This window comes from Fusarium poae, chromosome 2, assembly GCF_019609905.1.
Source record: "Fusarium poae strain DAOMC 252244 chromosome 2, whole genome shotgun sequence".
Classification (NCBI taxonomy): domain Eukaryota; kingdom Fungi; phylum Ascomycota; class Sordariomycetes; order Hypocreales; family Nectriaceae; genus Fusarium; species Fusarium poae.
This window is the reverse complement of record NC_058400.1, coordinates 738661-762304: the sequence shown is the minus strand read 5'-3', so window position 1 is coordinate 762304 and position 23644 is coordinate 738661. Positions and strand designations below refer to the sequence as shown.

Genomic DNA, 23644 nt, shown 5'->3' with positions numbered 1-23644 from the left:
CACCCTGGCTTCTGACGAGAAATGAGGTGAGTAAAGCGTCGCCGATTGAGCATCAGCACCTACGCATTTCGATGATCGTCTCCCGATCATGACTCGAGGAGGGTACAGAACATATGTTACATGGAATTCCCGTTTATTATAGTGCAGTTGGGCTTTCACATCTTATGTTCTCTGTCCCCTACCTTCAGATCGGCTTCACTGCAAATTTAACGCCCCCTCCAGGACATTAACGAATGCATAACACATGCAGCATGGCAAGGATGCCAGAAATTCGGCCACTAATGATCTTGTTACTACATTTTGAACCCCGGCGACGACAGTAGCCGTGCCAAAGCCCTAGATCGACACTTCTTCACTGCAATTTTAACCTTCTCCAAGAATTGGTCAAAACAGCTGATTGAGCTTTACTGCATTGCGAGATGACCCCAAGACTGCAAAAGCAGCGAGTAGTAAACCTCCATTGCGGTTATGAGACTACCAATTTTCACTACTACATTGAAGAAATTCCTTTTATTTTTTTTTAGCATCCCGAGAAAATGCAATTGTATTGACCTCTTCCCCTTCCATGAGCACATAAAATATGCATTCTGCATCACATCAATTTACGTCTGGATGGGCAGCACTTGAGAGAGGTTAAAAATGCAGTGAAAAAACTCTCGGGTTCCGTGGTTACTACGTAGGTACAAGAAGGGCCACTCTATTTCTGACCACTTCTTGAGTTACAGCAGAGTACCTGGTTAACATTAATTTTTAGCCGCCATTTACTGACTTCAGAAGAGTCATGGGCAAGGATGCAGATAGGCTCATTTTCATGCCATCTTTTTTACTACGAGAGAGCTGTCTAGATACTGACTAATACCCAGGTCGTATTAATTATTCCCTAAAAAAGAATTATCGATTAACAAGCTGCATGAGAACGCACTCTGGCTTATGTCAGGAAACATGGCAAGCAGAGCGTTGTCAATTAAGCATGAGGGAAGCATCAATGGGGTCTAAAACATACACACCAACTTCACTGCGATTTTAACTCCATCTGAAGCACGGCAGCATATGCGCAAACACACAATTGAGACAGTCAGCTGCATGTTAGAAACCGTGCGCTTTGCTTTCCACTGCAGTTTTAAGCCCATCTGAGGGACTGCAGAAGAGTAACCAATGTAGTGCGATTGACCAACATGGAACTTCAACCCGCCCAAAGGACACAGGTAATAGCAATTTTCCATGCCAATACCAGACTTGGTTACACTCCATAATACGATAGTAGATTCACAACCAAGAAGCCTTTAAGTATGAGTTATTGGCCCAAGAACTGAACACAGAGTCAGTTTTGGCGACAAAGGCACCGATTCCCTAACAGCTCTGGTTTTCCATGAGGTATAGTTTAGATATTCACTGACGTAGGACCTGCATCCATTGCAAATTCACCCTTCCCAAAAGGACCACGATAGAACAGCAAGTATTACACGGAATCTCAAGAAAGTTTGAATGCCTTGGAGTCAGCCTTAGCACTTCTTCACTGCAATTTTAACCCCCTCAGAGGTTTGAACGAAGAAAGGGGATTTTGACCAGCCTCGAGTGCAACGTGAGTACAACGTCTTTTTTGAACAGTATTATTGGACCACTCCGAAGCATGGGAACACCGACTTGCATTGGTTGCGTGGATTGCATGTATGTTCACTGCAATTTTAGCCCTCCCCAAGACTTGGGATTGATACATTTTTGCTTTATTACAATTTCACTTATCCTCATCGATGACTGCATTTTAACAAGGCGAACGAGTCAGCCTTGGATTTCGCCTGTGTGTATGGTCCACTTACACTGCAATTTTAACCACTCCCAAGGTAGTCTATGGGCAGAGCTGATCCATTCATATCCCAAGCTATCTGGCAGCCTGGTCAACCTTGGGAAGAGGTTAAACTTGCAGTGAAAGCTGCCCACGAACCACTTCCTCGCCGAAACTGGCCGTTTTCCACTTCTCGATGCTCAATGATGATTCTCCTCTGTTATGTTCAGAAAGTATTCTAAGTCGTGGGATAAACAAACTGCTTCTGTAGCAATTAGTATTATCTACTATTTCTTCCTGCGATTCAAACTTGCCAAGGGATTACCATAGAATATTCAGCTCATATTCCTCAGAGTCTCGAGAATGTGAGCCTTGGAGTATGCCCCTCGTCACATATCTTACACTGCAATTTTAACCCCCTCAAAGGAATCGAACAAAGCGATAAACTTATCTATTTGCCAAGCATTTTCAATTCTCCATTCGTGGATCGTGAACGACTTGCATTGCAATTCTAGTTCTCTCTGAAGCACGAGAATAAAAGCTCATATAAAATTTCATTGGCTTAAATTCCAATCAACTCCGCTTATAATGGGCCAACATTGCTCCAGGTTTACTTGGGGCCAACGATGGAGTAAGACTTCACTGCAATTTTAATCCCTCCAAAGGCTTTGCTACAAGGACATAGAAAAATAAACGACCAATAGAATACTGAACGAGATCTCTTATGCCATGAAGCCTTAAGTTCCTGGTCAAATTTGCCTGAATGCCTACTCTCTTTTTGCAAGCGAGTTCTTTCACATCCCATGTTCCAGTGAGAGCTGTTCGGAATTACTGGTTTATTCAAGTTATTGGGCTGGCTTTCACTACAATTGAGGCAAATATGTATTCATTATTCAGCATCTAGTCAAGCCTGTGAGAGGGTTAGAATCGCAGTGAAGGTGATGCTCAACAACGCAGTCTGATTGGTAGCTACTTACCTACCTGGCCCTCAATCGAACAAAGCGATCGACTTGCACACTTGCCAAAAACGTGTATACATTCGTGAGGCCTTCACTTGCACTGCATTTTTAACCTCTCTCAAAAGTAAATCGAGGTGAGAGAGTCGGCTACTGGATACAGAGATACACAATGTCATACGTGCTGAGTGGTATGACCTTCATCGTAACTTGTACTAACAGTAGCTAACATTGCTCTGGCCCTTCAGGATGTCGACATTGGCAATTGCTTGAAGTCATTCTAGATAGGAGCGACATTACTTCGTAAGTCCTCCCCAGTGGGGGTATACAGAAGTTCGAGGAATTATATCCCATCACTGTAGGTGGGTGGTGGGCCGCACCTTCACTGCAATTTTAACCTCCTCTTAGGTTTCTGTATTTAATTGAGATCTTGCTACAGAGAATAGTTATAGCTGACCTGACGATAGGCTGTTAGTTGTCGGTATTTTGTGTACTCAAGTTCCTGCAGATTCTCTGCAATTTTAGTCAACTACCTAGAAAGCCCAAGGAAAGCTACGCTACAGCTACATGCAGGGAAGTAGAATGACGGGTTTCGCCTGGCAGGAATGTCCGAAAAATCTATTCACTGCATTAGGTCCTTTGTGAGGGTTGAATAAGAAAACAGACTGCCCGCTTCAATTAGCAGGCCTCGCTACAATACGAGCTGCAATTCAATATTAACCCCTCAGAAGGTTTACCAAGAGGGCAAAGCTAGTTGGTTTATATCCCAAGATATCTGGTCAGCCTTCGGAAGAGGTTAAACTTGTAGTGAAAGCTGCCTGAGAATCATTTCCTCATAGAGAATGGCGGTTTGTCCGCTTCTCAAGGCTTAGTATGCCAAGTCGTGGGATAACTAACACCATTATAAAACAATCCGTATTGTCTGCCATTTATTTACTGCAATTCCAACCCTCTCAAAGAGACCGCAATAAAATAGTGAATAGTCTTTTACTCAAAACCGTAAGAAAGTCAGTCTTGTCAAAAGTGCACAGTAGATTCAACCCCCTCAGTCCAAACAAAGCGATGAACTTACCTGACCCAACAACTTCATCAGTTCCCCAGCGTATACGATACACTGCAATTTTAGCCCTCTCACGAGCATGGCAATGAAGCATCGTATCAAACCTTCATTGGCTACCTATTAAGTGACAATGGTGGCAGTGTCTAGGTGCGTGTTCACTGCAATTATAACCCTCACCAAGGCCTAGTTAATGCATTTATCCTTCGACAATGTTACCCTGCGGCCCTGTAAGTTGCACTGCAACTTTAATCACTTCAAAGGTTAAACAAGAAGGAAAAAAGCTTTGTTGCAGGGACATAGAACAATTGAACGACCAAGAGACCGTCGAACGAGATCTCGTATGCCATTAAGTCCCAACTTTCTGGTCAAATTTACCCGAACTCTTGCTCTCTTTTTGCTCGCCAGCTGTGGTGTTCTTCTTTATCAGACAGGCTTTTATTGCCATTTTGGTCCTTTGGGGTTTGAACAAACCAATAGGATGCAACTTCAACCACTGTCCCACACCCTTAAGCCGACTTGCACTGAATTCTAACCAATAGTTAGGCGTTGTGCTATTCGGCACCTCGTCAAACCTGGGAGGGTGTTAAAATTGCAGTGCAGGGTGCATAGCTCACATTGCTGATTGTTGCGCTTGGGCATTCATCAAGGACGTCAGTCGTGAGGAAGCTAATCCGGAGGAATATCATCTCGTGGCATCCCATGGTTGGAAGGCATACACAGAGGTTGGGTAATTAACATGGGTGCTCAACTGAACCACGTTGGACGATGCATGATGAAGTGGTGTTCAGACCGAACGTTCACTGCAAATTTAACCCCCTCCCAGGTTACTTGAGGTTGACAAGATACTAAATCAACATGATGCAAGGAGGTTCAAACGTCCACTACAATTTGAACCCCTCTGAAGGTTGACCAGGAAGCAAAGCTACTCTACTGCTGGGTATGGACGTTGAACAATGGTTCTCCCAAGCAACCTGGATGGGATTGAAAATGGCATTTCACTGCAAGTTTAACCTCTTCGCAGGTTTCTATATCCCAATGGGGCATGCAGCAGGGATTCAAAGCACAACTTGCACTGCATTTTTAACCTCCCTCAAGAGTCGGTAGATCGGGACGAGAGAAATGCTGTTACTCTCTAGAAGGCGCACCGCATTTACACATTCTGGATATGCCCTCATTGTAGTTTGAATTGACATGATCCAGGTACAACAGAGTAGCTCATACTATTTTTGCTCTTGGAAAAATCGGTATTAAGGAATGCTCAGCAGTCGATCCGGAAGGGAATTATCTCTCCTGCCATGGTAGACATACACAGAGGTTGAACAACTATGTCCGCCCATAATAGGTGAGACTGACAAGTCACAACAGTATCTGATTCATAACTAGCATTGAGAATGTGAAGGCGATGGGAACGGCCCAGATTCACTGCAATTTTAACCCCTCAGCAGGTCGTCAACCAACAAAGCCCGAGGCAAGCTATGCTGCCGATGGATTCAGGGACGTATGAGAATGGGTGTCTGGAAGAACACCGGGTCGACACCGAATCGGACCTGTTTTTATGTTTTATTTTTAATCATATCTTGATGTTTCCTAGTCCCAGAGGAATTTTATATGGTGCTGAAAGCTGCTTGAGGATTACTTCTTGTCAAAATTGGCCATTTGCATGGTTCCCAGGGCTAGGTGGTAATTTTCACCTGTATTCACTGCGTCTACATAGTAACTCGCTAAGACATCACTACAGTACCCTACCTACCTACTAGTAAGCATAACTGGCTGCCCGTGGAGAAAGCCAGCCTTGCCCCGCATCGCCGGGCCAATTACTTCACTATAAAGTATGTGCTTTGCATGTCCAAAAGAGGGTTTTCACTGCAATTTTAACCCCCTCCCAGGTTTCCATATTCCAGGACCGCTTACCGCAGGAGCTTCACTGCAGTTTTAGTTCCCCCTCTAGTAGGGTTTAAATAAACAACGGAACTACCTATGGGAGACATCCATCCGAAGTCTAAGACCTAGTTTGCACTGCAATATTAACCTCTCTGGAGGCTGTCTGAAAGGCTGCGCTGCCAATAGACATACAGACGCAGAATCATTAATAGTATACCCAACGCCTACCTCTTATAATAAAGATATCAGGCTGGAAATCCTTATATTTGAGATATTAAACCTATAAAAAGGAATACCTAATATAACATCAATCAGGCTGTTATTGATCGATTCACTGCAACTTTAACCTCATCCCAGGTTCCCTTACTTAGTGAGAGCTTACCACAGGAGTCGCTACGAGTTTGGTCCCCTTTGGTTTGAATAAAATAATGGACTGTGGCCTTAACTGCTAGGCCGTGATGCTTTTGCCACCCTTCCCAACGTGTACTGCAATTCTAACCTCCCCCAAGAGCAGATCAAGTCGAGGGAATACTATACTGTTGCTGTCTGCAAGGTGCACACCACCACACGCTGGATAACATGTCTTTTGCTACAGCCGGGACCAACAGAACTCACAAAGACTAGTCCTTATTACTCCTGCTCTCAACGATTAACTGGAAGGGGAACAGCATAAAAAATATTATGAAGATATTTCTTGGGTCATCTTCTTTTAGAGGTTAAACAACTGTATCCTGGGCTGCCTCTTGGACTGGGAACCTCCCAAGGCCGACCAAAATGACAGATCAATACACTGACACTGAATGCGACTTTCTCATAACCCAAACCCCCCATTCCTACATGCACTGCAGTTTTAACCTCGCCCAAGAGTAGATCGAGACGAGGGAAATGCCATTATTGGATGCAAAGGCGCATGACGCACGTGCTACGTGGCATACCTTTCATTATAACTTACCTAGACCAACAGAGTAGCTTGCATTGCTCTGATTCTTGCGAAAGTCAGCCTAGGGCCTCAACTTTCACTGCAATTTTAACCCCCTCCTAGGTTGACCGAGATAGAGGAAAACTGTACTGCCGCAAGGTGTAGAATAATAAAATGCCCAAGGCAATATTGATGCCATGGGATTTAAGATCACAAGTCACTGCAAGTTTAACCTCTTCGCAGGCTTCCATGCTCCAGTGAGAGCTTATTACAGTGGACGTGATTTCAATTTAAGAGCCTTCTAGGTAGCGAGCGAAAAGAAAGTACAAGGATTCGGGTTTATACATGACCTGAGAGGTGCCCCTCTCAGGTTACCTAGATATGTCTATCCTCAAGGATCCCCGAGCACTGCAATTTTAACCTCTCTCAAGAGTACTGGCTGCCTGCAAGGCGTACACAACCACATGTTCTGGATACCATACCCTTCGTTACAACTTCAACCAACACGACACACAATAGACTACTATACAACTCTTGCTGTTCAGGAAATTAACATTAAGTAAAAGACCAAAATATAGAATAAAAAAGCACAATGCCATTTCTTAGGTCTATCTTTTCCAGAGGTCGTTAAACAATTGTATCTTGGGTTGCCTCCCGAGTCCTGGCAAAACGATGGAGTGATACACTGCCACTGCATGTAACTGCTTATTAACCGGGCGCCTGCAAGGACGGGCACTGCAATTTTAACCCCTCCCGAGTCCCGACCGGTTCCTTTGGTCTCGTCTCTAAAAGACTGAGCTGACCTAGGTTCACTGACAAACTCCTTTACTTGCTAAATATGTGGACTAAACACTTTCTCTATAGACGCATTAACAAATCTCTATTCTTTCCAATCAATAAACAACCTCCTTCTCTTGCAAGACACAACCCCGCTACCTATCTATCACACCTTGTTGCAGCTACCCGTATCGGTCAAGATGAAATCGAAGAAAGAGTATGTCAAGTCGCGAAATAAATAACCTTCTTCTGTAGGATCTCGTTGGAAATAACTTCAATGCGATTTTGATTCGGCGAGGGACTCTCCGTAATAGGTTTGAGTGCCCTGGCTAAAAGGTACCTACGATAGTCGTCAAGCTTGGGAGGAGGTTAAAACTGCAGTGCAACTTGGGGGCACTATCACCATTGGCATCAATGACGTAGACACAGACAGATCTCTATTCTTTCTAATCATGAACAAACAACTCGCTATCTATCACCTTTCAACTCCCCCCCTCTATAGCTCATCTCTAAATCTCGGCTTCTTAGGCTGCGTCCCAACATCCCACTTGGAAAAGTCACACGCAGCAGGCGTACCAACCTCCATCCTATAAACACACTTCTCACTCTCACTCACCCTCCAAAGCTCTTCCGTCTCAGCACAACCAAGCCAAACATCAGTTCTTCTCTGTGGTCCATTCCAGCACTGTTGACCATCCTCATACCGCAGCACAATCCTCTCACCCTTTCCAAGACTCTTACCATCAATTCGCTCTTCCTCGTCAGCCATCTCGCGATCGATGCGCTTGAAATTACCCATGTTGCTTTGTCCGTGTCCCTTTTTGGACTTTTGCTTGGTGCGGTCTAGCCAGCATTGTTCGTAGGTGTATTCGCCTGCTTCGAGAGATACACACTTGCCTTTGAGGGCGCGGAAGATGTCGTCTGGGCCGTAGTCTGTGTTGAGGTCGGTTTGTTCAACTGAAAGAGAGGTTTGTTTATCGGTGAGGTCGCGGTTGGCGGCTTCGAGGGCTTCGCGGGCGGCGCGGACGAGGGTGGATTCTTTGCCTGGGGTGGTGTTGTCGGCGAGCATGCCGTTGGTGATGGCCCATACGCGGATAGAGTCAAGAGTACCGTGGATCAAAGAGCGGACAGAGGTAGGAAGGTAAGCCTCAAAGTTGTAAACTGGGACAGGTGTTAGCAAAGCATTTGTGAGTATGGCGATTGACTTACGGATATCAGTATCACTTCCCTCACCCTCCTCAAACTCACTCCAGTTAATCCCATTAGTCTCACTATCCTCCTTGAGAACACTCAAGATATCCTCATCAGGAACAACCTCATCAACAGCCGCCGCCTGACGAGCAGAGTAATCCTCAAACGATCGAATAGCAGCCTTGACACCCTCATCGTTGAAGTTGGGGTTGTACTCTGTCTTGAACTTTGTAAGAAGCTCCTCTAGCTCACCGACTCGCTCCTTGAGAACATCACGCTGGTTGACGACATTGTCGAGAGCATCGCGAAGCTCATTGATGCGAGTCTTGGCCAATCCAGTAAGAACACCAAGTTTTCCGCCGCTGTTTTCGTCACCTCCGCGAACAACCTTGCCCTTATCTTGTTGTTCGGCTTCGCGGTGCTTCTGCGCAAGATCCTCCTTCTTGGCCTCGAGTGTGGCAATCTCCTTGTTTAGGTCTGCAACCTTGTTCTCAACCTTTTGTCGAAGATCTTTTGCTTCGTTGACCATGGCAGCTCTCTTCTTGGCAGCATTCTGCATAGCCTTTCTCTTCTCGTCTTCTAATCTTCTGTACTCCTTGCCAATCTCTGCACACTTGTTCTCGCACTTGATGCCACCGACACCAGCGTACTCCTCTGAACCATCGCAGCAGAGCTCGTAATCGCACACGCCATCGTTGACGTAGAGAAAAGGCACATACATGCCAATGTGACCCTTGTTGGCACACCAGAATCCAGGAAGAGCATTGGTCGTGTTGGTAGTGCCAGAGGATGATCCAGCGAGAGGTTGTTCGGGGGATAGAGGATCGATGTTGGCACAGGCAGCGGTACCGGGTTCGTCAGAGCCGTCGGGGCAATCGCACGTGTTATCGTTGATTCGATCAAGACTGAGCTTAATAGCAGCGTTGGTAATGCAAGAAAATTCGTCTTTGCCTTCATAATGAGAAACGACTGGATTGTTGTTAGCTTTTTGGTGATAGTTTCAGAGACGAGAACATACATTCAGGACCGACACCTCTAGGCACGCCGCCAGCAGCTGCCAGTGTAAAAGCGTATATAGCGCTAAGAAGCGCTACAGAATTAGGATGTTGCATTTTTGCCGTGGATTGGTTTGTGGTTGTGGAAGTGTAGAGATAGAGTCGGTATGAAGGTAATGGATAATGGCCAGGTCAGCTACTTACGATGGAACCGGGGTGAGGTCTCCACTGAAATAACTCCCTGAGCTTCTGGGGAGAGGACCTAGGCCCCTGGACGGTAAATTCTCGGCAAGGAAACGGAATTTGATCCGCGGGGTGAGGGCACTAGAGGTGGGGGATGAGAAAAAAAGACAAGAGAAAGAAAATGCCCCTCCAACATTGACGCATCATCTTCACAACACTACGAATAACAGTAACATTATCATGGCTGCCACTCCAACAGAAGAAGAGGCTCGTCAAGCCCTCGAAACTCTCATCACAACCGCATCAACACTTCTAGAACAACTCCAATCAATCCTAACTTCCATCCAACGCAACCCAACAACCCCCTCCCCCACCACCACAACCGAAACAACCGACATCGACGCTCTCGCTCTAGCCCGCGACTGCTCCTCCCTCATCCGCGCCCACGGCACAAAAATCTCTCTCCTCATAATCAACGAACCCTTCACACCCAGCGCTCTCACCACCGTCGTCCGCGAACTCGTCAAGGGTCCCATCCCCGGTTTAGCTACAGCCGTGCAAGCCTGCGAGACAAAACTATATACCTCTGTTGTGCGAAAAGAACTTGCGTACCGCGCTCAAAAGGTTCTAGCAGAGTTATCGAACCTTTTGAATCGTGTACCGAAAGATGGAAAGGTTCTTTCTGGTGGAGGGAGGGATAGCGGTTCGGGAAGTCTTGCGCTGACGGGTATGTTGTGGTCTGCGTGTGATGAAGTCGTTGCGCTGGCAAACATGGGCGTGGGAGGTTTCTTTGTAAAGAAAGCTGAAGAGTGGAGAGATACGCTCAAGGATGTTATGGAGGAATTAAAAGAATGGGGAGAAGAAGAAGACGATGAAGATGAAGATGAAGATGAAGTGGATGACCTGGCAGAAAAGATGAACCACGCTTCACTTTCCAATCAAGAAATCCTCGACGAAATGATGAACTCTTCATCCGCAATCCCTCGCTCCGACCCCGATAAAATCCGTCCTCGTCTCGACTCAACACTCAAGCGTCTACGCATGGTAGTTCTTTTGTACCAAGCCCTTTCGAAGCGTCGTTTCAAGAAACTTCCCAAGGATACTACAAAGGGGGATATGCCAGCCAAGCTGGACAGTACTGCGAGTGTGCTAGCTGGATTGCCAGACAAGTTTGGTGATTTGGCAGAAGCGTTTTATGAGTTGGATGGGGAGGAGATTGATACGCTTATGGAGGAATGTTTTGAGAGTGCTGTTGGTGTGAGTGAGGTTCTCAAGATTGGTTGGGAAGGGGAGAGTGATGAGTTTAGTGAGTGGATGGAAAAGTTCAAGGTTGAAGTCAAGAAGGCATAATCCCAGAGAATGAATAAAACTACAGTTATGAAACACAATCACTCAGATCGAAACGAGGTTTAAATAATTCTCATCATGGCATATATATGCCCGCTATTTGCAACCATTACTACATACAGCGCTACCTTATACAAAGTATAAACTGCTCAATCTTCATACGGTTTCCATCTCACTTCGTGTCTAACAATTGTCACACATCAAACTCCCCCTCTTCCATGTTACAGCTCCCATCTAAACATCCCTCTGCTCTGTGGCAGGTTGGTGTGTACGTATCGGCAGCTGTGAGTGTCCGAGTTGCTTATCCTCGTGTTCTGCTTCATCTGCTGGGACTGGAGTTTCTGGTGTGATCATGACTGCGGGCGTGGCTAGACCGCTGCTGGGCACAACTTCAATCCGAGCAGGCGACACACCCTCAACATGTTCCGCCTCTGCATCTTCTTTATCATCCTCTTTCACCTGTGACAGTGGTCGGGCATATCCCGTTCCGTCGGGTGACTCTCCCTCTTCATCGCGGCGCATGGAACCGCTGTCGAGATCAGCACCAACCATTTGAGCCAAGCTGCTAAAGTTGAACATGGGCTCGGAACCTGCACTCCCACCATCGCGTTCTCCGTCATCGCTGTAGGCGAGGCTCAGTCCACTAGACCGAGGACCTCCATCAATGCCAGTACCAAGGTAATCAGGTCCAGTGTATGTATCAACGGGGCTATCGTTGACAGAAGATCCCACTGAGGAAGCATTGCTCATTTGTCTCAAATGTGAGCCCCCTCGTGAAGGACCAGACGGTAGCGGCAGAGAACTCGACGATGAAGCTGGTCCGGCTTGGGTATCTGATGTGCTTCGATCAACACCCTTGCCCTTTCCAGTGCTATCATCTTTGGCCTTTGGTTCTGCAGGCGATTCTGGGTTACTAGACGCTTGCGAAGCTCTCGACATGGTCGCCTCCACACGTAGGTTGCTGGCAGTACTATTGCCGCGTCGACGTCCCAGCCCACTGAGAGACAAACTGCTAGCGCTGGCTCCGCTGGCGCTTCCGCTATAGGGATTACCGCCCTTTTTGGCTGCTTTGCGCTCCTCTTTCTCTCGTCTCTTGGTCTCTTTTCGGATGGCTTTGTCCTCCTTTCGCTTTCGTTCCTCCTCAGACGCAAGGGACAGGCGGACTGCTTCCATGAACATCATATCCTCAAGCTCCTCCATACGGTTCCTTCGTCCTGTTCCAGTCCGTGAAGAGCCTCTAGCTCCGGGTTCTGGTCCCTCATCTTGTGCGCCGTCCTGAGTTTGGGCCTGCCCACTGGAACTAGCGTTGTTACCATCGGTATCGGCGTTTCGTGTATTTCTTCGACCGAGTCTGGGTGCTCTGAGTATGGTTCTTTGCTCGTTTCCTCCCATGAGAAACGCAGCTGTGTGGAGAGCGGTCGCAGCAGCCGCTCTGCGTGCTTGATGATTCCGTGCTGCTGCAAGCTTCGCTGCCCAATCGGGACGCACACGGTCAGTCGTTATTACATTCGGCGCGTTCGCAGACAAACTATGTGCGCGTCGACGGCCGGGTATAGGAGGAGTCTGAAGAGTGCTGCTTAACGAGGTCTGCGAGGACATGGCTGTGTTGTGTGAAGGGTGGCCCGAGAATACAAGGCCTCGTCGGAATGGTGGAGGTTCGTAAGTGACGCCGAATTCAGGTTGTTGACAGTATGGACAAGCGGATGGCTCTGAAATCAGCATCTCGGGAGGATCGTCAGCATTAAGTCCTTCGTTAGGATCTCGAGCTTCGCCGTTGGGATGATGCTCGGGGAGATGGGGATCCGTGCGCTTGATCTGAACAAAGCATTCGCTACAGATAGGTTGGTCACAACATCTGGTGTGGTTCAAGTAAGGCGGGTATGTCAAGAAACAGATAGGACACTCATCAGCATCCTTGTACAAGAAAACCTCGAGAGGCTGACCGTTGACAAAGGGATCGTGGGGTAGAGAAACCTCTTTGGGAGTCAGATCGGTTGACGAAGCATTTCTTGAACTTCCACTGAGGGCAGCAGCAAGAGCTTTGGCCCGAGGCTTGAAAGCTGTCTTGCTCGGTCCTGCAGTAGATGGTGAAGGAAGAGCTGATCCTACGTTTGACCCGCTACGATCTGATGCCGCAGAAAGCGTTCTTGGCCCCATTGGAACAGTCAGATTCTGTAGGTTGTTGTTGGACGCAGATGGGTTCTCTGCTGCCGGGGGTGGTTGAGGGATAAGCTCTGGGTCGGGCGGCGCATCGGCGGGAGGAATAGGAAGGCCACGAGCAGCAGCGATAAGTTGATGCTCAGCCCAACTTGAAGACCAATCGTTCAAGCCTCGCCAGAAAGGCGCAAGCTTTCTTTCAATCTGTACCATGTCAGCTTATTGAGACAAAGAATAAGAGAAGAAAAACGAACCTGTAGCTGTCTCACGACAGGCTTACTAAAGTCCTCAGTACCAGTATAGGTACCCAACGTTACCAGATAACCTCCATCAACGTGCTCTTCGCGTATACTCCTCTCTCGTTCTTTTGCTCGAGCCACACGCTCCCTTTCTAACCTCCTCGCCTCGCGCTCCTGCTTAGTTTCGCGACGTTCAAAGGGGGCATCTGGCTGCTCGCGATTGCGGGAAGAACTTGGGCCTAGGCCAAAGATGTTTATCTCGGCTCTGCTGATACGGCGACTTGATCTGTTATCTTGTCGTTCTCGGAGATGATCGCGAATAGAAGGATCGAGGGGCTGTGAATAACGTCGAGAGGCGTCGCCTTCGGGGCGAGACTCTTTTGTGCTCGAGTTACCCATGTTGAGTTGTGAAAGACGATAGCAGGTGGGTGGTGTGGCGCGATCGCGCACTTGGGCTGGTCTTATCTGGCGTCTAGCCTAGGCCGAGGGTCGTCAACGTAATCGATTGGGAATACCGGGGTACAATAAAGAAAAATAAAAGATGCAGTTGGAACAGGTTGATGATGAATTGCGTGCATGCGTTGTATTGTGCTGTCGTTGCGCGATATCGAGGCAACGACGCAATATTGAGCTTGTCTTGATATGAGCTCAAACGGTTACCGGATGTCCCGCGATAGCTTAGAGTGGGAATAGAAACGGGGGAGGGGCGAGCGTCAGACGACTGGGGGTCGGTCAGTCAAGGAATCTCGACCACAGAGGGCATCTCGCAGCAGCCTATCGGGTATAATTTGTCGCTGATGAGAGATGCGTTGGCCAAGTTGAGGATGATGACAGGTGAGCGATAACGGATGTTGTTGATGATGATTGGGGAAAAAAAGAAGCAAATAGTAACCGTAACCGTAACAAGGCCTGAAGTTTGAGTGGAGGTTGGGGTTGGGATTGGGGAGGAGGAGAGAAAGAGGTCGGGTCGGGTGGATAAGCACCTGCCTCATGCGCTGTAACAAGTCCCCCAAGAACAGAAGGTCCAGGGCTGTACGGAGTAGCGACTTCGGGTAACTGAAAAGTTGGCCTAAGCTTGAAGGACTAAAAATAACAGTTCAGGATACTGATTTGAACAAAGCATAAACTGACTTGTTGATTTCGTCTGCCCAAGATTCTAGAGAGTCTGGACTTGCCTCGGATACAAGAGCCCGTGAGCCAGGCGGGCGGGTAAATGCTTAGGTATCTCCCTAACGCTGAACCCGATCCAATAGCGGGGTAGCGTGAAGCTATTTCCTTGCTGACAGCGGAAAATTAACAAGACAAGGAATAAAGTAGATATCGTTTACAGAGTAGATGAATAAGAAGAACAAGAAGAGGCATTAATTTCTTTTGCATATGATCCATTGTCCACGTCAATGGAAGTATCTCGATGCAACAGGGTCAGTACAAGCGTCGTAAGCTATGGAGTTAAAAGTAAAGCTACTAAACTTTTTAGCATGGAACTCTTTTTTTTTGTTTCGATATCGTGGTTATTATATGTATTTCATCCATGCTAACGTTTGGCAGGAAAGTAATTTAGTAATTCCCAGCTTACACGAGGCTTACCGATAAGCATCATTTTAGCCAATTTCCCGTCATAATAAGAACAAGCTTCTTCTTCTCCTTCTCCTTTTTTTGTTTCTATTTCATCCTCATGTCAACGATCTGCAATCAACGTTAGCCCTGACTCGCAATTCCCAATCAACGTCATGAGCCGTCATTAAAACATAAAAAGACATGGGTCTGCTAGGATCCCTGAACCCAGCCAGATCAGGAAAAAAACAAGGTCAATCAATGTGCCTTGTTTCATCTTCACCTTGGCTCTTGACTTCTCACCGAGATTTTAAAGATTGAACAATAAATGGGATCATGAAACAGATGATGTTGACGTTGCTTTGCATATGAAATAAAAAATCTTGGTTGTTTCACTTAAACGACTGAATTGATCCTTGTGTGATGCTGTCAAGTACTGGCATTGTGAAAGTAGTTAGAATGGAAAGTCAAAGTCGTGACTTGCTCTAATTGTAATCTCTATCTCTATACTCTTCATATCATCACTCATTATGAACATTTACTATCTCGTCGGCGCCCAAGCCTGCAACCAATCCCTCATCCTATCTAAACTCCCCTTCTCAGCCTCCGCCGCAGCAATACACCACTCAACATCCCAAACCCCTTCACCAGCCATCATCTCTGCCAACTTTCTCCCCCTCTGACTCCCCTCATCCGTGCAAAAGTATAAAGCCTTGCTCATATCCATAACATCACCCAGCAACGGCTTCACCAACGGCAAAACCTCCCTCGCGCTCGAAGGCTTAGGTTCAAGACCTGCATTCACGCGTCCCGTCTTACACCACTCATTCGCGCAGTGCGTCTTTCCACAACCTGTCATGAGTTGACCTAGATAGCGCCTTTCGATGCGGCGCTTGAGGGCTTTGCCTTCGGGATCGTGCATGCTGACGTACAATGGACCAAAGCAAATAGAACAAAGACCGATGTCGTTGGAGGCTTGGTCTTCGGATGGGGATTGGCGGACTTGACCTCTTGAGCCGACGCCAAACATTGTTCTTCCGCAGTTTGCGTTGCGACAAACTGGTGGTTTGAGGCGGGATACTTTGTCGAGTTCGTGGTGTTTGAGATGTGTTTCCATGTCTTTTAGACGAACAATTTTATCGCATAGGTGACATTCTGTTGTGCGCGTGCCGTCTGCTAGTTCGTGTGCTGTTAATCCAGACATGAGTACTTCTGGACTGGGGTTGAAAGGGTCTCCTTCTTGGGGGACTTCGAGATGGCAGAAGCGACAGAGGATTATTTTGCCAGGACAGACGCTTGTGCAGTGTCTCGCCAAGTCAGGTAACGAATTTGTCGTAAATTCGCAATTGAGGCATTGCCGTTCTGTGTGAAAGACGTAGTCGTGCTTCTCCTTGCTTATTGTCGAATTGCCAAATGCATCGTCCTTGTCACAATGCCAATGTGCCTCCCATTCTGGAGAACCCTTCTTGAAGACGCTTTTGCAGCCTGGGCATACAATATTATTCCTCCGACAAAAGTTCTCATGCAGCATCATTGTCCGCTTGGGTATATATTGTAAACAATTGCCACACTGTTCCTCATCGGGCGAGTGCTCTTGGCCGTTGGTCCCGTTGGACGCTCCGTTCGGCCGGTCTTGTTCGTCCGGTAGATACACTTTCGCGCGCAACGTATACTGCAACGTCTTTTCAGGGCCATCCATGGCATTTGGATGTTTATATGCATGTACCGATATCGCAATTTGTTCCGCGTCCTCGAGTTCAACATTGGTAGGACTTATCACTATCCTTTTCACACCATTGACTGTAGGTGAAAAGTCACCAAAGACATGAACACCTTCCTTCGGCAAAGCCCTTTGTCGAGAACTCTTTGGGGAAACAAACAAATCAAGCGCATGGTCGTCTTCGTCGGTATTCAATTCGATGGCCAGAGGTTGCGATTTGTTCCATGAAGGAAGCGTGTACTGGACGTATCCGCCCTCAAGAACTTGTCCATCAACAGCCTTCCAAACATCAATCTCGCCGCCCGTCGAACTACCCGTGGGCCCTTTTTGATCAGATATAATTCGTCGTAATGTTTCTCGCGCCTGCTCCTCGTCCAGAGCTTCGATATCGACTTCAAGGTCTGTATCCACCACGCAAATACCATCTCCCTCTGGCGCAACCTTGTCCACGAGAAGCTTGAACTCCTCCCCTTGAGCGCCCTTGACTGCTATCATTGACCCTTTGCTGAGTGTTGTAAAGTTTTCTCGTAGTTGTCGTTCAAGTAGTGCTTTCCAGTCGTCGGGATTATAGCCTGCTTCCAAGGGTCTGAATCGCACGTATGTGCCCTTGGGTAATTGTCGCGCCTCGACCTTGATCTGAATGCCGTCGAGTTCGATCTGATCCTGCTCCAAGTCTATAACTTCATTTGAGGACGTATATTCATCTTCTTGTATGCCCAAAGCCTCTGTTAGCCATGGACTCAAACCCATAGTTCCCTCGGTCGCGGAAAACTCTCTAATGCCCGCAAATACAGCATTTTTGTTCTTGGGGTTCACGAGTCGGAACATCAATGGATTCGGTAATTGTTGCGCGCTATCGACGTCGGTTGATGTGTAGGACCATGGGTCTGATCGCGTGGTAGTTGTCGAAGGTCGAGATCGTGCGGCGGCGAGGAGTTGTTCGAGAGCAGATTGAGGAAGGAGGATCTTGTCGCCTCGAAGATTCTTTGTCGCTATTGTAGAGGGATTCACGACCGGTAATGCGCTCGACCAGCGCAAGGGCGTTGGCTCTTCCATGATGGGAGTTGTGTACTAAGTTGGGTAAGGGGTGAAAGGCGATGATGCGAATTGATCAGTGGTGATTTGGTGGGGTTGGCTAGACGCAATTACGTAGTGGGACAAGTCATGACAAGTATAGCAAATGAGAAGATGGTAGATTAAAAGTACTCAATAAATATTCTACAGTATAAAGAGACCATATTAAAAATGCAAACAAACAGACACAGTAAACAGGGCCATGCGGCAATGCTCAGTCAGCTAATTTGGTGACGTTCTTCTAGCATCGTCTGGAAGACGACGCATCAGAATTGAGCTGCCTGTTTGCTTTACTAAGCTGTTATCGATAACGGACAATGGAATTTCCGAGCACATGTTTACCCCGGATTTTAAAGAAACGGGGAGATGAATGTCTACTATGTATGGCACAGCTGTTACTTGACAAGAGACAGACTGTTATCATACAAAATCATTATTAATGCTACCTTGTTATCTCTTGTTTCGAGCCTCGAGTGTCAATCTACGCATTGGCCTTGAGCACAGACTATATTTGAGCTTGAAAACATGGTTAAAATTAGACTACAAACTAGAGTGAGACACGACACTCAAAACATGAAATGTTCCCAGACCCATCCAGGGTAGGAGATAACAGTTGTCACCAGCTACGGAGTATACACAAACGAATAGTAGCAGTCTAGAATGATAGACTACTAATCTATTCGTAATCTTATCCAACTGCACCAAATCAATAAGTTTAGTATTATACGGATACGCAAAGATCCATGTTTGTAGCTCACAGTCTTGGCGTTTTAGTCTCTGTGATAATAACTCCATGTCGATCGCAACATAGAAACGATAGGCCTACCAGTTGATCACGGCCTTTGCACACCGCTATTGCTGCATGCGCATACATGTCCCGAGCATAAAGAGGAGTGAAACACACATTGTATTGTTTTCTGTTTCTGCATACTACCCCCACAGAAGAAGGGTTACATACAAAGCTGAAGCGGTTGGTAGCTATAGTGAAGCGGCATTCCATCCCCGGAAACACAGACAGAAACAAGGTCTAAAAATACGCCACTAACAATAATGACGATGGTGATGGGATTGGCGAGACAAGTTTCAAAGCTCCATCATTGATGCTTAAAAAGTAAAGTGAAGCTTACTTGGCAGTCTCTCGGACCCCGAGCTTGTTGAGCTGTTGTAATTGATCTACACGTTGATCAGGACAGTTCTATAATTCGGGGTGTAACTAATATCTACATACCCTCTACGGCACAGCAGCATGCATCTGATTTAGCCGTATAATAGCTAGTCTAGCATCTCTCTTTTCATTCTATCTCCGCTGACTCTCCCAACTAGGTAGCTGTGAGAAAGGGGGAGAGACAAGTGCTGTATTCTTGGCGCATTTGATCAACAAAACACGGGCTGACCACCCTAGTCAGGACCCTACATGACAGAGCTCCTCTCCTCGCACCACCCAATACAAACCCCTGGTTTATGGTCTTAGCTCCCGTGGTATTGAATGGTGCGCCTCTGCGATAAGATCCCAAATCTTGGTGATGCCATATTGTCAACGCTATAGTCTACTCTGTAGTACTCAACAGTCCAGTCCCCAATCCCCCACCCTATTTTCACGGGCCGATTTCCTATAGCCTATTCCCCTACAGATACAACAAAATATTCTTTTTTACGGCTTTCCGGTTCAGCCGGGAATTTATTATTACTACTCTCTGTTGAGTGTATGTATGTAGTTACATGTAACCCCCACTCTGCATCTGCCCATCTGATCTCGGGGGCAATTGAACATCATATCCTCTTCAAGCTTTCTTGTGTAATAAATAGCAACACAGGTTTGAAGCTTGATACAACGTGCTGTAGATCATTGGACACACTCGATACACGCACCCCTTTTTGAGATTAGATGCGATACACTGGAAGTTTGTCTTTTGTTAACCTCGCCAATCCAATCTCATCTCAGACCATCTTGGCTGCGTGTCTCCCCCATGCCATCCCCATCCCCATCCCACCCAAACAGATCAGCTCTCCTCTCCCCGGATGAAGCTCCTTTCCTTTTTGGCTAGGTAGCAAGCTACTGGCATGACATTGTATGTCTAGTCAGTCTATATAGATATCCTCAATCCAGCCTCTGTTGTTTTCTGTTTTTCTCATCTTCATTCTTATTTATTAGTGATATATACAAAATCTACTACCTTTATATACTCATGCCAGCCTGACATGAGCCAAGTTATCGTCGACCACCACACGCGCGCAGAGATCATCCAGATCCAACAACCCAAAGGTCCGACCTTGTTTGACACACTCTACAATTCTTTGATCCTTAGACACACTCTTCCTTACCTTCCCGTGTCTGGTCTTCTCAACCTCGCTGCTACCTGTCGTGATATTCGGTATTTGCTTCACGAGACGCCAGGTGTCTTTCGACATTTAGACCTTACAAGAGTCAAGACTGCGCATTGTCAAGATACTCAAGACAAATCGGAGCGTAATCTTGCGGTTTGGCACAATGTCGACCTTTCAGACTACTTGACTGAAGATGAGTGAGTCGATACCCACATCCACATACATCCTGGTCCTGCGACCACTTTAGCCGGCACAGCAGCTTACATGTCACAGCTTCTACGCTGGTCCCTTGAGGGGCATATTCTCTACTCTACGACAACGCGACATTCTCGTCCATGTCCAATCCCTAATCCTCGACGGTCTATCCGTCACGGCCGAGCTATGCCACGACATCATCAATGACCCCAACTACAGCGTCCGCATGCTTTCCATCAGAGGCGCGCAGAACCTGAATCATGGAAAGCTGCGCGCCGCACTAGCATATGCCTGTCGCAGCTCGCGCCCAGAAAACACCCCGCGCCTCAAAGCTCTGTACGTCTTTGGCGAGCACAAAGACGAAAACAAAGATGCAGCAGACGCTTGGTGGTCTCGAAAGGGCCGCGTGCTCGAATCTACAAATGACATGGATGACTGGGCGCAGTGCATGCAATCTTGCCAGGGCATTATTTCTTTTGATGCAGTGCTCTGCCAAGGACCGCGACACACAAACTCGTCAGCTTTTGGCAAAACATTTGTGACACGATCACCTTGCGTTCCAGCTGTAGCTACATTTGCGATCGGCGGGTGCGCAGGATGTGGTGAAGCTCCAGAGGGTGTAATGACAGCTCAGACGCGCTACACTTGTCTCCCACTACTGAGTCCCCCGCCGATCCTGGCGTCATCCGTGCAGGCGGCCACGACGCCACGACCAGGCCATGAGGATTTCGTACCGCGCTGCGCGGCATGTTTGAGTGATAGATTTTGTGTTACGTGCAACAAATGGTGGTGCGAAGCGTGTTACCAACCTTTTGGAGGTGGAGGTTGCGCTCCAGCAGCCAAGAGACATGTTTCGCGAAGTTGCTGGGAATGCGGGATGAATTGCGATGAGTGCATTGAAAAGACGCAAAAGGTGTGCAAGAAGTGCTGTGGTGGGTATTGTCTTGTTCACAATGAGGGATCTTCGAGTTCTTTTTGTGATTGGTGTTTTTCTTCTGGTCGTGGTCTTCGACGTGTGTAATCGCAACACCACTGCACCATCACCATCACACACCAGATGCTCATCTGACTGGAGAGTCTTATCATGTTTTGTTTTGCGAGGCGTTACTATGAGCTATTGTTTGTTTGTATTTTTGTTTTTGGAGTCTAGCGTTTGTATGTATGTAACCAGGGATGAAACTCAACTCTGCTCTTCTCTCTTCTCTTGAGATAGGTACTCAACTCAAAATCACGACTTTTCCGTATCCCGCTTAGTAATTTTGTGCAGTCGATCTTTGGTGGTGTTGAATATGGGGCGATGGCATCTGCATCTCAGACCATGAAATGATCCTAGTCAGACCGGAAAGAGAGAAAGTCCGACTCATGGAAGGAATAGAATCAAGATGGAACTAGTCGAATAGGTAGTCATGACGGTCGATAATTCATCATGACTCCGATTGACATGTCAAGTTATCAACGTCTCTCATTCCTCTCTGTCATCAACAAGTATAGAGTACATTTGACAGGTTACAACCACAAATAACGCAACCGAATGTTTAAATTGCGCATTCGACCATTTCAGGTTTGGTTTGGTTTGGACTGGGCTGGACCCAGTCGGCGGTACTCATCATGATTCATCAATTAATCTGCCATCGTGCTTGTCAATGATGGATCGCTCGATTGAGGACCCCTAAGGGAAATTACCGACATATGGACCCTTGTTTATCTTTTTGCGATACTAATAAAGATAAGCAGAGATTTCTTGACTTCAAATCTAGATTTTATTCCTCTTGATCTCTCTTACAATACCGCTCCGAACCGAGCTTTGCGCTGCCCCTCCACCAAAAAAAAGAGCTTCCCCCACTATCCCGATTGCGCCGCAACTAAAAAATAAATTCGGACCCTGACGATCTCTGCTATTACTTCTCTCTACCATTACCTCTTTCTAGATATCACCTCTTTACCCGCGATACTCGATACTCGGCACTCGAAATGGCCCAACGAAAACCTCTCTCCGAGGTCCTCCCCCCTCTCATCCTCGGTACAGCCACCTTCAACGTCCAATACCATCCCGACCCTACAAAAATGCCCTATACCGATATCGTAGGCCGCGCTCTCGCTCACAATATCCTCGCCTTCGATACGTCTCCTTACTACGGTCCCTCCGAGATTCTTCTCGGTGATGCGCTACGAAAATTGACCCCGCCACCGCCGCGCGAAGGTTACTTCATCATCACAAAGGCCGGTCGCATTGCTGGAGACGAGTTTGACTATTCTCCCGCTTGGATCAACTACAGTGTTTGTCGCAGTCTTGAAAGATTGGGCACGTCATACCTTGATCTTGTCTACACCCACGATGTAGAGTTTGTTACGCCTGAAGAGGTTCTTGCTGCTGTTACCGAGCTTCGACGGTTGAGAGACATGGGTCTTATTCGATATGTTGGTATTAGCGGATACCCTGTTGAGACCCTTGCATCGCTTGCGGAGATGATCTTGCGCGAGACGGGAGAACCTTTGGACGCTGTCATGTCGTACAGCAATTTTTGCATACAAAACAATAAGCTTGGAAATCAGGCGCTACTGGATCGATTCAAGACTGCAGGTGTTGATTGTTTGCCCAATGCTAGTATGCTCGGTATGGGCCTTTTGACAACACGAGGTATCGACAACAGCCCTATGCGCGCTTGGCACCCGTCTCCCCCAGAACTACGCGATCTGTGCGCTCAGCTTTCCACCATTGCGCAAGAAGAGGGTGAGCATCTAGAAGAAGTGGCTATCCGATGGGCTCTCGAGAATTGGGCGCGCGTAGGCTCACAGTTTGGTACACACCTAAACCCCAGCGACACAGGTCGTCTTGGTGTTAGCGTGATGGGTGTGTCGAGTGTGGATGAACTTGAAGAGACGTGGGCTTTGTGGACGAGTGTGGTGGGACTTGTAGGCGATGAGGAAGCTACACAGCGTAAAGCCAAGATTGAAAGGATTGTGAGAGAAAAGATGTGGCCTACATTGGGAAGCTGGAGGAATCACACTTGGGAGAGTGGAGGTCCTGGGTTTGTGAATACGAGAGCGATAGAGGATATGGGAGTTGTGCCAAGAGATGAGACTGCTAGGAGATGGGGATTGGTACCTGCTCTGTTGGATATGCCAAAGATTTAGTTAATGGGCTATGAAATAAATAAAATAGACATGATTTACGTTGTGCTTTGAACTTGAATGGCCATGGACTGACATTGTTAGCTAGCTGCTGGTCTGTCTCACTGTGTGTTGATCGGAGATCTTGTTAGCCAAGCGAATATGCACCTTGGCATC

General features: G+C 47.2%; 5 protein-coding genes across 5 annotated transcripts; 2 read left to right on the top strand and 3 right to left on the bottom strand.

The window, feature by feature from the left end:
• Positions 1 to 7872: 7872 nt before the first annotated feature.
• FPOAC1_004175 (uncharacterized protein) lies at positions 7873 to 9679 on the bottom strand (the record flags this gene model as incomplete). Its single annotated transcript, XM_044848729.1, has 3 exons — positions 7873 to 8537; positions 8586 to 9536; positions 9586 to 9679. The coding sequence occupies 3 exons, from the start codon at positions 9677 to 9679 to the stop codon at positions 7873 to 7875; spliced, it is 1710 nt and encodes a 569-aa protein (XP_044707439.1).
• A 306-nt stretch (positions 9680 to 9985) lies between these two features.
• Positions 9986 to 11095, top strand: FPOAC1_004174 (uncharacterized protein; the record flags this gene model as incomplete). Its single annotated transcript, XM_044848728.1, has 1 exon — positions 9986 to 11095. One exon carries the CDS (start codon positions 9986 to 9988, stop codon positions 11093 to 11095), a length of 1110 nt encoding a protein of 369 aa, XP_044707438.1.
• A 231-nt stretch (positions 11096 to 11326) lies between these two features.
• On the bottom strand, positions 11327 to 13887 carry FPOAC1_004173 (uncharacterized protein; the record flags this gene model as incomplete). Its single annotated transcript, XM_044848727.1, has 2 exons — positions 11327 to 13453; positions 13504 to 13887. The coding sequence occupies 2 exons, from the start codon at positions 13885 to 13887 to the stop codon at positions 11327 to 11329; spliced, it is 2511 nt and encodes an 836-aa protein (XP_044707437.1).
• A 1696-nt stretch (positions 13888 to 15583) lies between these two features.
• FPOAC1_004172 (uncharacterized protein) lies at positions 15584 to 17818 on the bottom strand (the record flags this gene model as incomplete). Its single annotated transcript, XM_044848726.1, has 1 exon — positions 15584 to 17818. One exon carries the CDS (start codon positions 17816 to 17818, stop codon positions 15584 to 15586), a length of 2235 nt encoding a protein of 744 aa, XP_044707436.1.
• A 2217-nt stretch (positions 17819 to 20035) lies between these two features.
• FPOAC1_004171 (uncharacterized protein) lies at positions 20036 to 23491 on the top strand (the record flags this gene model as incomplete). Its single annotated transcript, XM_044848725.1, has 3 exons — positions 20036 to 20358; positions 20435 to 20944; positions 22285 to 23491. The coding sequence occupies 3 exons, from the start codon at positions 20036 to 20038 to the stop codon at positions 23489 to 23491; spliced, it is 2040 nt and encodes a 679-aa protein (XP_044707435.1).
• Positions 23492 to 23644: the final 153 nt, after the last annotated feature.